Below are 12,223 nucleotides of genomic sequence, written 5' to 3' on the forward strand. Positions count from 1 at the left end.
TCAGGAGCTGACCAGAGTTAATGCACCTTCCTGATTGGTCGACAGCACAAAGGTCCCTCCCCAATAATAATTCATGAGGGATTTAGTTTACATGGCTCTTTTATAATGGATATTAGTTAATAGACTTTTATATTTTTTAAGTATTTATCATTGTGTAATATAGTATATTTTTACTGTCTATAGGTTTTGTATAATTATTCATCTAGATTTACATTTATTGTGCACACAATGTATGAAATATGTATACATATCAATATATATTTTTAACAATGAATAAATATATGTATATAATTAACATTTATTTTATGTTGTGATATTAATTACATTGCCATTTAAACCTATTAATTATATCAACAACATAAATACCTGAAATGTACCTTTTTAACAAAATATTTAACTCAAAATAATATTTTGAATGTTCTTTCTTTTAATGTGAAAAACTGGACATCCTGTCAGTATGTAAACATGTGAACCTCCGCCTCTTCACAATAAACGCCTGGTCCGGTCTCTCATGATGAGTGTCTGGATGTTCCCGGTCCCGGTCCAGCTCCCGGTCCCGGTCCAGCTCCCGGTGCTGGAGGACGGGTCTTCCTGCTCCTCTGACTCGGTCTAACGGAGATTCACGGCGGAAGCAACGGGTTTTACCGGCGCTGTGAGGGCCAGACTCCTGGGACGGTACCGACGCTCGGTGTTTCCCTCCCGGTTCTCCGGTGCGGAGCTAACGTTAGTAGCCGGAGAGCTAACCGGAGGGCTAACGTAAGCGGCTAACGATCAACGACCGCAGCGTGACGTCACACAAACAACCACCGGTCCGTTGTCCCGGTTTACCTCCGAGGACAGAGAGACCCGGGTTTTCAGATTCACCTCAAAGTCCCGGTCTCGGGATCCTGTCTGGGGACCGCGGGAGCTGAGGTCCGGACAGGAAGCGGCTGCAGCATCTGAATGAGTCTCAGACCAGTAACCTCAGTGGTTCAGCCTCAGGGGACATGATGGGGACTCAGGGTCCCGGCAGGAAGAGGATCCCGAACAGGGACAAGGTGACGGCTGAGGACGACGCTCTGAACCGGGTCGCACGAGAGGTGAGTGCTCGTCAGGGCTGTGATCCACGAGGTGTTGATTTGAAATCAGTGATGATCATCCTTCAGGCTGGACCCACCTGTCGGGGGCCCGGGGCCCCAGCTCCCCCTGGTCACTAGAGGGCGCTGTGAGCACCACTCAGCCCGATGCTCGGTGTCCCTTCAGGATGAACCGAAGCTTCTTTCCTCCTCTGTGACGACACACACACAGTTTCATCTTCATCATCACACGTGTGTGTCACGTGTTGTGTTTGTCACATGACACTTGTCTTCTTGTCCATAAAGTTTTGAGCGTCCATACAGACGCTGTTGTGATCGTACACTTTTATCAGACGACTCATTTATTCAGATCTGCACGTGAATCTAACGACTTCTTTAATGATGACCTTCATTCTACCTGGTTTACTGCTCATCAGTTCTTACTGAATAACTAAATAAATAAATCTAAGATTTAGATTAAACAGAGAAAAGATAATTAACAATAAATTGTCACTTCATAACAAAGCAACATCAATAAAAACAGTAACAATAATAATCCTGTACAGTTCTGTCGTTAAAGGCTATTTCAAAAATGTTCTGTCGATATGGTTTTTCCTTCATTGTAGTATTAATGTTTTGAATAGAAGGTTTTTGTGTGTAACATTGTTGTTAATGAGACAAAGATTGTGTGGTTGTGTTTCGACCTACATACTGACACTGGAATGTGTGTGTGTGTGTGGGGGGGTCTCCTCCTCTTCCTCTGTTGTCACTGATGATGCAGGTGACTTATTCTGAAGTGACAAACAGGATGTGATGAAATAATAATTGAAGGATCTGATCTGGAGTCAGTTTCAATCTAAACTCGTTAAACTGATTAAGTCACTTTCAAGTCCGCTGCCGTGACAACCAACCTCTGAACATAACTCATGTGTTTATTGTTGTTAGATATTTGTCTTGTTATTGACACAAGCTGATTTACTTTCACTAATAATTGATAGAAATATTGAGACTTGTGTGTGTGAGTTGCACCTTTAAATCTGAGGAACTGAAGTTTGATGATCATTGATTATTGATCATTGATTATTGATCATTGATTATTGATCATTGATCATTGATTATTGATTATTGATTATTGATGCTGATGTGTGTGTGTTAATCAGGCGGAGGCGCGGCTGGCGGCGAAGCGAGCGGCGAGAGCTGAGGCCCGAGAAATCAGGATGAAGGAGCTGGAGCGACAGCAGAAGGAGGTCAGGAGACTTTTATTCTGAAATGTGTAGCTGTTGTCCTGACAACACGTCCTGATCAGCTGCATATTGGCAACAACAACAAAAATAGATAAGATATGTTTATTTATACCAAACACATGCACAGACATGCACAACACACTCATGCAGTGGTAGGTAAATTTAACCTAAATAATAACACCAAGGCATTAATATGAGGTTGTATCAGACGTGTGTGTGTGTGTGTGTGTGTGTGTGTGTGTCGTCACGTGGTGATGATTAAATAAAGTCTGGACAGTGGAGGGGGAGGGTTCAGGGTCAAAGGTCAGAAACAGCTCAGTCTGCTCGTCACTCACTCATGTCGGGGCTCAGTCGGGTGAGTAACTTTATTTAAACTCAATTTATGACATTTAACAACAGGCGTTTTTTAAATGAAGTAGAAATTACAGTTATATTGTAACTGTAAACATTCAATTTGTTATATTGAAAAACCTTCTCTTAGTTTATTATTAATCTTTAGTTCTCTGTTAAAACCATTAAGTTACAACACAAGAAAATACTTACTTACTTATCACTGACACTGTAAAAAATAAGGACTTTTTTATAATAATCTTTTATTTCATGTATGTTTCCTCTATATGCAATCATACTTGGCAATAAAAGAATTCTGATTCTGATATGCGACATCATTGGACAAATCAATTACAACAGTTTGTAAATTATACGTTTTTAAGTGATTTAGGGGAAACTGTTCATCACATATGTAATCTGTGTAGCATGTGTGTAATGTTTTGTCCGTGTGTGTGTGTATTATGAGTGTGTTACCCTCAGTTGGCAGATTAATAGATTTGACAATCTGTAATTGATCGGTTTTGTTGCTGTGGCGATGGATGTAGCGTCCATCTTCATTGACACGCCCCCTCCTGTCTCCTCCTCTGACCTCTCTCTCTCTCCGCTCTCGTTCGACCTGTAGCTCTTCCACACTCATAAGGTAACAAACTAACTACTCCCTCACTGTGAGCACTTTGTTTTACTGACTGGTGAACGTGGAGGCGGGTGGGGTTAACCACTAGCCTGGTGCAGTAAGCTCCACCCGCCAGGCCCTGCAGCCTCGTTAAAACAAACACACTTGTTGAAGTTTTCTTCTCCTCAGTCACTTAAATGTTTCCTGTTTTCACCCCCCTCCCCCTCTCCCTGCAGAAGTATTATGGTCTGGATAATAAGTGGGGTCACATTGAACAGTGGATGGTACGAACACGTCACATGATTCATGAAAACCTTGACTCTGTTACAATAAGTAATATGTTACTTATTAATACTATATAGTAATTATGTTCATAATTCACAATTAGTTTCATAGATCTTAAAGGTTGAGTATGTAGAATGTAGTGACATCTAGTGGTGAAGTCTCATGTTGCAGCTATTCAGTTTCTAACTTTAGAAAGCAGCAACATCCAACAGTGAATATTCAGATGTGAGGATCTCATTTGATTTCATGAGCGGTGACGGCAGCTTGTTGTTGTTTTGCATGTGCATGTGCATGTGCACGTGCACGTGCGCAGACAGATTAACAGCCTGTTTAATCCTTGTCTGACGCATTTTATCATTTTATTTATCACACGTTAATCACTCACTGCATTTATTTTACATCTGATTCATTGGTTTCCTTTCTTTTCTATTTAGAAAATCATTAGTTGGGTCTGTTTCATGATTTCATATTTATTATGATTTTTACAGTTTTAATATTGTTTGGATTATTTGTATTATATGTTGAAAGTTATGTGTGAGAAAAAAACAACCTGTATGTTCTCCCTCCTCGTCCTCCTCGTCCTCCTCTTCCTCCTCCTCCTCCTCCTCCTCCTCTTCGTCCTCCTCCACCTCGTCCTCCTCGACCTCTTCGTCCTCCTCCACCTCGTCCTCCTCCTCGTCCTCCTTGTCCTCTGACATCTCGTTTTTCTTCTCACTGTTTTTTTCAGGAGGACAGTGAACGTTACTCTCGTCTCTCTCGGAGAAACACTTCGGTCTGTACCTGTCTTCTCTTCTTCCTCCTCTTTTTCTTCCTCTTCTACCTCCTCTCTCTATCCCCTGTCTCTCTGTTACCTGATGAAACCTGGTCAGTGACATCACAGTGACATCACAGTGGGGTGTGGTCAGTCGCACGTTGACAGTTTGCGATGTTTGTGTTTCAGGTGTCGGACGATGAGGAGAAAATGTCCGTCGGCAGCCGAGGAAGTTGCAGGGTGAGTCACATGATCCTGAAGGACAGCAACAAACACACAATACGTCAACACAAAACAACAAAATCACCTCAACCATATGAAGAAATATATACACAATCCACTTCCAGACTGTAAAGAAAAATTATCTTTCCTCTCCTCACACTCCTCACCCCCTCTTCCTTCTCACCCTCCTCTTCCTCCTCACCCCACTCTTCCTTCTCACCCCCTCTTCCTCCTCTCCCCCCTCTTCCTCCTCTCCCCCCTCTTCCTCCTCACCCCCCTCTTCCTCCTCACCCTCCTAGCCATCGGAGCCCAGCATGTTTCTTGGCTCCGCCTCTCGAGCCTCATCGAGGACGAGTTCAGCCCGAGCGAGTCCAGTGGTGAGTTCTGTCTGTCTGTGTCCCGTCTGTCTGTCCTAATAAAGTTTACCGAGTTTGAATCTGTCTGTCAGCAGTGTCTCTATGGTCACATGATTCATGTTGTCACAGGTGGAGGAGAAACCGGACAGAGACTTCCTGGACAAAGTTTGTTGGTTTCAAACTCACATTGAAAACAAATAAAACACGAAAACATCAGTTGATTATGGAAGAAAAATATTTTGTTGTGTTTCTCTTCATGAATTTAGTCATTAATTCAAACCTGAATGAGTTGGTGGAAAGATTCATGTGATGAAGATGTTGCTCCTCCTCCTCCTTGCAGAGTTCCAGGACGGCTTTGACTCTGTCGGCTTCCACGCTCACGTCTCTGGGCGGAGCTTCGTCTCGAAGAGGAAGCTGTGACACATCGTTCTCTGGGGAGACGGAAGCGTCCATCAGAGAAATCAAGGTGCTCCATTAAAACCATTATGACTCCGACTAAATAGATGTATTTTGTATAATGAACAGTCCAACCCCATTTCTGATCCCTGTGGAACTCAACAAATGATAATATTATTTAAAAAAATCACTGACAGTAGAATAAAGTATAGATATTAATATGATCTGACATCAGGACTCTCTGGCGGAGGCCGAGGAGCGTTACCGCAGAGCGATGGTTTCCAACGCGCAGCTTCACAACGAGAAGTCGTCTCTGATGTATCAGGTGGAGACTCTGAGGGAGGAGCTGAGCGACATGGAGGAGCAGCTGTGGGAGGAGCGACGACATGGGGGCGACACCAAGAAGGTCAGAGGTCACACGTCACCTTCAAAATAAAAGAACTGTCTTAAATTCTATTGTTTTATGTTTGTGGACACTGTGTGTTTTGAAGGAGTTGGAACTCGAGCATCAGTCTCACAGTTTCCTTCAGTTCCAGTTTAAAGAGATGAAAGAAACTTTGAGACAAACTGAAGAAATGCTGACGGTCAGTAACACACACACACACACACACACACACACACACACACACACACACACACACACACACACACACACACACACACACACACACACACACACACACACACACACACGCGCTCTCTCTCTTTATTTGTGTGTTAACCCCCCCACCCCCGGTAAACAGGAAGTGTCAGAGCTGCGTCTGCAGAGCAACAGTTACTGTCAGGAAGTTTCTGACCTGCAGGAAGTTCTGCAGTGGAAACAGAAGAAGATCGCGGTACTTCATCACTTTTCTAACATTCTAATATTTACACTTATTTCCTTCACTAACTCCTCGTTTACGTCTTTAATTCCTTCCTCTCTTCCTTCCTTCCTTCTTCACCTCGTTCAGGCGTTAGAGAGAGAGAGAGAAATCTCCGACATCGTTCGAATTGAACGAGATCGACTCCGAGACGAAGCGACTCAGCTGCGAGGTTTACTAAAGGTATTCATAGGAGGACACGCCCCCACCGGAGTGATGTCATCGTCTCCGGAACATTAATCAGTTCATTTAGGAAGAAGTGAAAGGATGAATACTTTCAGAATAGTCATACTTTTCTCTGGATGATCGATTGATCGATAGATTCTCTCTCAAACAGAAACACGGTGTTGTGGTCTCGCCTGAAATCTCCACCAATGGGGAGACGGGACAGACTGAGGCTGATGTCACCACCGACTCCGGCTTCCTATTGGCTCAGGACAGGTGTCATGGCAGCAGAGAGAGCATGCTGGGTAAGAATCAGGAAACGGGAGGTTGTCAGTAACAATTGATGAAAACAAATCAAAACTTTGATTAAACTCTTGAATGAATCTGTCACTTTAACCTCTGATGATTTTGAATCGACCTGTTCAGGTTCCGATGTTTTTTACGTCTGCTCGTCGTCTGTGTCTCCTGAAGTCGGTTTGATTCCCGACATCTTCACTCTTTAATTTAACATCTTCGTTTATTTAACGCATAGACTCGTCCTCAGTCTTCTTCATCATCTTTCAGGGAACAGTGGAGCGCGGTGTCCAGCAGAGGGCAGCAAATTCCAGCAGGACGACATGAGGAAGAGTTTGAAGATTTTGAACCGATCGCAGTCGCTGGAGTTTCTGAGCGACGAACAAACCAATCGTGACACTTCACACGAGGGAGTGAAAAAACGAGTAGAAGACGAAAAGAAAGAAGGAACCAAACAAATGAAAACAGGATCTTCAGTCACTCGTTTGAACAATCACAACATTAAACCTGAGTTTCGCTCCTCACCTCAGGGTGTCCTCGTGACAGAAAACAAACGCTCCTTCAAACACAGAGGAACAGTTCATGGAGGAACTCCATCATTAGCGTCTGAGCCGGAACGGTACAAAAAATTTCACGAGCTGGTTTCACTCGTTCGCAGAAGTTCAACCAAACAAGTCGTTTCACGCCGAGCTGCAAACAGGAGGTCGAATCTGACGAGGAAACAAACGTCTGCGATTCAACTCAAACAAAAACACGTCAAAGAAAAGTTAATGTCTGATTTTACACAAACGTCCTTGTCTGCTGTCGAGAGCCGAGACAAAGACGTCAAAACAACGAGTGAAGAACAAAGTTCAGGAGAAGATAAGAGAAAGAACATGATGATCAGGAGAGAAAACCAATTCATCAACATGTCATCTGAGATCCATGAAGTTGATTTGTCTGAAAATGAGATGATGGAAGCAACAGATCAAGTTTGTCGTCTGTTGAAGAACTCAGCAGAGAACGTCTGTGAGAAGGAGTTCAGTCGCTCTGGAACCGACGTGAAGTTGTGTGAAACATCAGAAGAAGAAACAAGTGCAGAACGACAGAATTCGCAGGAGAAACCAGAAAAGAAGATTCACGAGGAAGAAGAGGGAGATGTTTCCTCTGAACCTCACAAACATCAACGAACAGAAACGTTGGGTCGTTTAGAACAAACTCTTCATCGTCTGATCAGAGACGTCATTCAGAATCACAGTTTCCTGTCTGAGAAAAAAAATTCAACACAGGAAGAAGAAGAAGAAGAAGTTCAATCTTCCTCAGCATCAAAACTCCCTTCAGTCTCAGCAGCGACGCACAAACTCACTCACCACGACTTGTTTAACGTTTCACATCAGAGAAGGTCAGAGGTCACATGGACGTCGTCTCCGGAGGAAACGTGCGACGATCAACGAGACTGCGCCGCTCTGACGACGAGCTGCCGCTTCCAGTTTGTTTTTGTCGAGTCTCACTTTGCCGAACCTGAGGAGACCAGATCTGCTGAGTCACCTCAGAGATCAGGAGTCCCGACTGAAACCGACGTAAATCTGAGAAGAAGGTTATCGACAAACCGTCACGTGGATCAAAGCTCAAAGATCAGACGCCTCATCGAGACGACAGCGGATCAAATCAAGAGCTTCATGGTCACAGGGTTCACGACGACCAGCTTCCAAGAAGGAAGACTCGATGAGGATCCACAGTCAAGCCCCGCCCACTTGGACGAGACAATGGAAGGCGGGGAGACATTGGCGGACGGCGTGGAAAGCTGCGAGGAGGCAGATGAGGAGTCAGTGACACTGCAACGTGGACCAATGACGGAGGTCGTTAATGAGAATGTGGAAGTCGTTGTGGTGGCGTGAAAAACAAAAAACAGGAAACTGACTGTACGATTTCATAGATTCGTCAAAATAAAAGCTGCTGTTTTGTGTAAATTTCAGTAAAACTTTCAGAAATAATAAAAAGTTTAATCTTCATCTGAATTTATTTATTGTTTGTGTTTTAATGAATCATTTAATTTCTGTTTATTTATCACAACGTGAATTTTAAATGCATATAAAATTATTTCATGAAATACTTTGATCAAGTTATTTAGACGAAGGCAGAAAATATTTGCGACTTGTCCAGTAAAAATGTTTGAAGATCAAAGTTAAAAAATCCATTCAAGTTTTATATAAATCGGGAAGTGATGACGTCACAGTTTCCTGCGGCAGCAAAGAAAACGATGAGGTAGATGATGATGATGAAGGTGATGAAGATGGTGATGTAGAGAAGCTCAGTCTTTCACCTCATTAAACGGGTTTAAAAAGATCTGGAGTCAAACGGTTAAATTTAGATTTTCACTTGGACTCCGTGCGACTTTCAATTTGTTCAGATCTTCAGATTGTCATTTAATTTTGTTATCTTATTTAAACATAGAATCTAAAATTACTCATTCAAGTTTTAATCTGCTCGTCAAAATAACGCTCATGTCATACCAGGAGCTGCCACCAGGGGTTGCAGGTAATGTACGTAAACTGTTGATATTTTAATGCCGGATTCATTTATTAATCTTAATAATTAATTTGTTCAACGTCTAACGTGTTTTTGTTTGACGACATTTTAACGTGTTTTTATTGTATTACAGAACTTCGGCTGAAGAAAGTGTTTGAAGAGAGAGAGAGTTTACAGGATCAGGTGAGACGACGTGTACACAAGACGCAACATGAACAGTAGGGGGCAGTGTACACCGTGAAAAACGTCTGATGACAGATCAACAACTTTTTAAAAATCGTCATCGAAACCATCAAGAACTTCGAGTCTGAGTTATCACGTTTATGTACGACGGAAAATGGTGCACTCCTCGTGAGGACATGATGATGTCATCAGTCGACTTAGCAGGAAATACTGAGACCAGTTTAATCTGAGGTTAGCGCCCTCTAGAGGAATCCTAGAGCTACACTCACATGAGTTGCTTTAAAATCGGTGACCTAAGAAAACATCTTTTTAATTATTGTTGATTTTTTTAATATAAAAAATGATTGAATGTTATTTTGTGTTTGTGCAGGTGAGACTGTTAAAGACTCAACTGGACCAGAGACAGAAGAAGGGGAGAGACGGAATCGAGGACCCAAAGGACGAGACTCTGGAGAACGGGATGGACTCTCATCTTCTGGACCTGCAGAGTCAGTCCTCTTCCTCTTCATCCTCCTCTTCCTCATCTTCATCATCTTATCTCCTGGATGTTTGTTTTTCAGGAGACGCTAACAGACAAATAAGTGACCTCAAGTTCAAACTGGTGAAGACGGAACAGGAAGTCACCGCTCTGGAACAAAATGTACAAGTTCACGTTTACAACTTAAAAATGTCACATTGTCTGCGTATAAAAAAACTCTTTGGTTTCAGTTCTACTGCATCTTCTTGATTTAACCCTACCCCCCCCCCCCCCCCCCCTTCTTTTTTAAAGTTAACATCAATAGTTAGAGTCCCACGAAGTAACGCTAGCAGATTCCTAAGTTTCTTTCTTCACTGCTCAGATCATCCGTCTGGAGGGTCAGGTGACTCGCTACAAGTCGGCGTCGGAGAACGCAGAGAAGACCGAAGACGAGCTGAAGGTGGAGAAGAGGAAACTGCAGCGAGAGGAAAGTATTTTACTTTTCATCCTTATGATTAAAAATATATCTTCAATTAGATCGGATTATTTTTCTTCTAAACAGACGATGTGTTGCTTAGTTCTTTAACTTCGTGTCGTCTTTAGTTTGAAGTTTGTCGTGCTGCTCAGTTTGGACCTGTTGGTTTCTCTGATTCTGGAGTTTGAGATTGTGTAAGTTATGATTGTGTTCATCTTTGTTCTTCTTCGTGTCCTGCAGCTCCGCTCGGCTCTGGACCGCGTCGATGAGCTGGAGGCGAGTAACGCCCACCTCTCCAAACGCCTGGAGAAGATGAAGGCCAACCGAAACGCCCTGCTGGCGCAGCAGTGACGCCCCCTGCTGGCAGAACTGTTGGTGCCATGTTTTCATCTCCATCACCACAGAGACATATTTCATTTCCTCTGCATGCACCACCAGGCGGGTGGAGTTAACAGAAATCTGAGGAGAGCTATTCTGAAGTGGGAACACAGGAGATGCAGACCACACCCACCTGTGGGCGGAGTTTACCAGTCAGAAAAACTGTCGATGTTTCCATGACAACAGGACATTTGCTGAACACGATCATGTGACGAAGTCGACAGAGATCGTTTGATCTGAAAAATAAAAATAACAACTTTGTATAGCACTTTATCTGATTGTTACAAAGGGATTCACACATCCATCACAAATAATGACTAAGTTTATTTGTTTAATTTTATTCAGTTGAACTTTAAACTGCAAAACTTAACATTTAGGTCGAATCTGTCCCATTTAATAAACAAATCAAACAAAGATAAAAGGAATAATAACAACACATTAAAAAACTTTCCTGTGAAAATAAGTTATGAGCAGTGATTTAAAAACAATAGTGAGTTCCAGAACGAACCAGTTTTAAAACGTCAACCGACTTTCGTCTGGGTTTTACTGTTTTGATTCGGTCGTCCAGGTAACAGTGGAGGGGCTGTGGTCACGTGTGTTTGTATGAAGTGGGCGGAGACTCATCAGATCATGGTCACGTGTCATTGTTGTTTGTAAACCTTATCGATCCTGTAAAATACTGATAATTGGTGATGAAGAATGAGGAGCGGATGTTTATAGAGGAAATATTTTGAATGTACGAAGTGCTGCTGTGGGCGGAGCTTCATGTGCGATCTGATGTTTGTTGCCTGTTTACATTTTTCAGTTTGAAACAAATTAAATGAAATTAAATCAAGTCTGTTTATTTTCTTAAAAACGATTAAAAACTGCTGTGACGACAAACCATAAAACAAATATTTGAACAATGAAAGATTCTGTGACAAAGTAATCTGATTTAATTTGAACTACATCACACTTGAACACAATTTGTTTTATCTTACTTTACTTTTATACATTAATTAATAGTATATTTAGTATATATGATACTTAATGAATGTGTCTTCTAACAAATTAAGAATAAGTTTATTCAATTATATTTAATTATCGATCAGTGGATGATTGATAATTATTATAAATACTTGGATGTAGGTTCAGAATGTGCCAGCAGGTGGAGCTGTTGTTTCATATGAAACACCAAATTAACCTTATTTACAATTTATTAACATGTTTCGTTGACACTATTAAAGTATCAGTAGTATTATTAGTGCAGCAGTAGTATCAGTATAATACTGGTCAGGTTCTTTGTCTCCTCCCCTCTCGCTCTGATCTCATGCGTCACTCGCTCTCTGGTTCTGATGATCTGGATCCTCCCTCTCTCTCTGGACTGAGAGGAACCGACCCGGGTTAGGGCTAGGCTAACCCTAACCCTAACCCTGCAGCTCCACGCACTGCCCTTAAATCACTGGAAACTGGAGGAACGAGCACACGTGTGCACAAGACTAAAACTGAACTTTACTCTTAGTTCGTCTTAGTGTTGATACTTGAAAACACATTCGACACATGAGGAGAGAACCGTCACACACCAGAGCTCCTCAGATACAGGATCCATGAGTGCCGCCCTTGTTGTGTGATGTCACACAACTGCTGCTCCGTGTCCCAGAGTTCACAAGTT

At 42.4% G+C, this 12,223-nt stretch overlaps 1 protein-coding gene across 8 annotated transcripts; it reads left to right on the forward strand.

Annotated features, from left to right (window-relative positions):
- The first annotated feature begins 347 nt into the window (after window positions 1–347).
- Window positions 348–11,407, forward strand: lrrfip1b (leucine rich repeat (in FLII) interacting protein 1b). 8 transcript variants are annotated; one of them, XM_062380410.1, is made up of 19 exons: window positions 348–1,079; window positions 2,216–2,302; window positions 3,252–3,269; window positions 3,479–3,526; window positions 4,255–4,299; window positions 4,468–4,518; window positions 4,800–4,877; window positions 4,986–5,021; window positions 5,197–5,322; window positions 5,488–5,658; window positions 5,744–5,836; window positions 5,996–6,088; window positions 6,203–6,295; window positions 6,450–6,582; window positions 9,213–9,262; window positions 9,633–9,750; window positions 9,823–9,902; window positions 10,102–10,204; window positions 10,433–11,407. In XM_062380410.1, the coding sequence occupies exons 1-19, from the start codon at window positions 987–989 to the stop codon at window positions 10,543–10,545; spliced, it is 1,629 nt and encodes a 542-aa protein (XP_062236394.1). In that variant the 5' UTR covers window positions 348–986; the 3' UTR covers window positions 10,546–11,407. The 8 variants fall into 8 exon arrangements, with proteins under 8 accessions (XP_062236394.1, XP_062236387.1, XP_062236388.1 ...); XM_062380403.1 differs by lacking the exons at window positions 9,213–9,262; window positions 9,633–9,750; window positions 9,823–9,902; window positions 10,102–10,204; window positions 10,433–11,407 and adding an exon at window positions 6,842–8,562 and having other exon boundaries at window positions 359–1,079; XM_062380404.1 differs by lacking the exons at window positions 3,252–3,269; window positions 9,213–9,262; window positions 9,633–9,750; ... (1 more) ...; window positions 10,102–10,204; window positions 10,433–11,407 and adding an exon at window positions 6,842–8,562 and having other exon boundaries at window positions 360–1,079.
- Window positions 11,408–12,223: the final 816 nt, after the last annotated feature.

This window comes from Platichthys flesus, chromosome 22, assembly GCF_949316205.1.
Source record: "Platichthys flesus chromosome 22, fPlaFle2.1, whole genome shotgun sequence".
Taxonomy (NCBI): Eukaryota; Metazoa; Chordata; class Actinopteri; order Pleuronectiformes; family Pleuronectidae; genus Platichthys; species Platichthys flesus.

What these genes read in the sequence shown, in the direction of transcription:
- lrrfip1b (XM_062380403.1), top strand. Translation starts at nt 987, where the DNA reads ATGATGGGGACTCAGGGTCCCGGCAGGAAGAGGATCCCGAACAGGGAC. An exon ending in CAGCCCGAGCGAGTCCAGTG is followed by an intron (nt 4,878 to 4,985) that starts GTGAGTTCTGTC and finishes ATGTTGTCACAG; the next exon opens with GTGGAGGAGAAACCGGACAG. An exon ending in ATGGGGGCGACACCAAGAAG is followed by an intron (nt 5,659 to 5,743) that starts GTCAGAGGTCAC and finishes TGTGTTTTGAAG; the next exon opens with GAGTTGGAACTCGAGCATCA.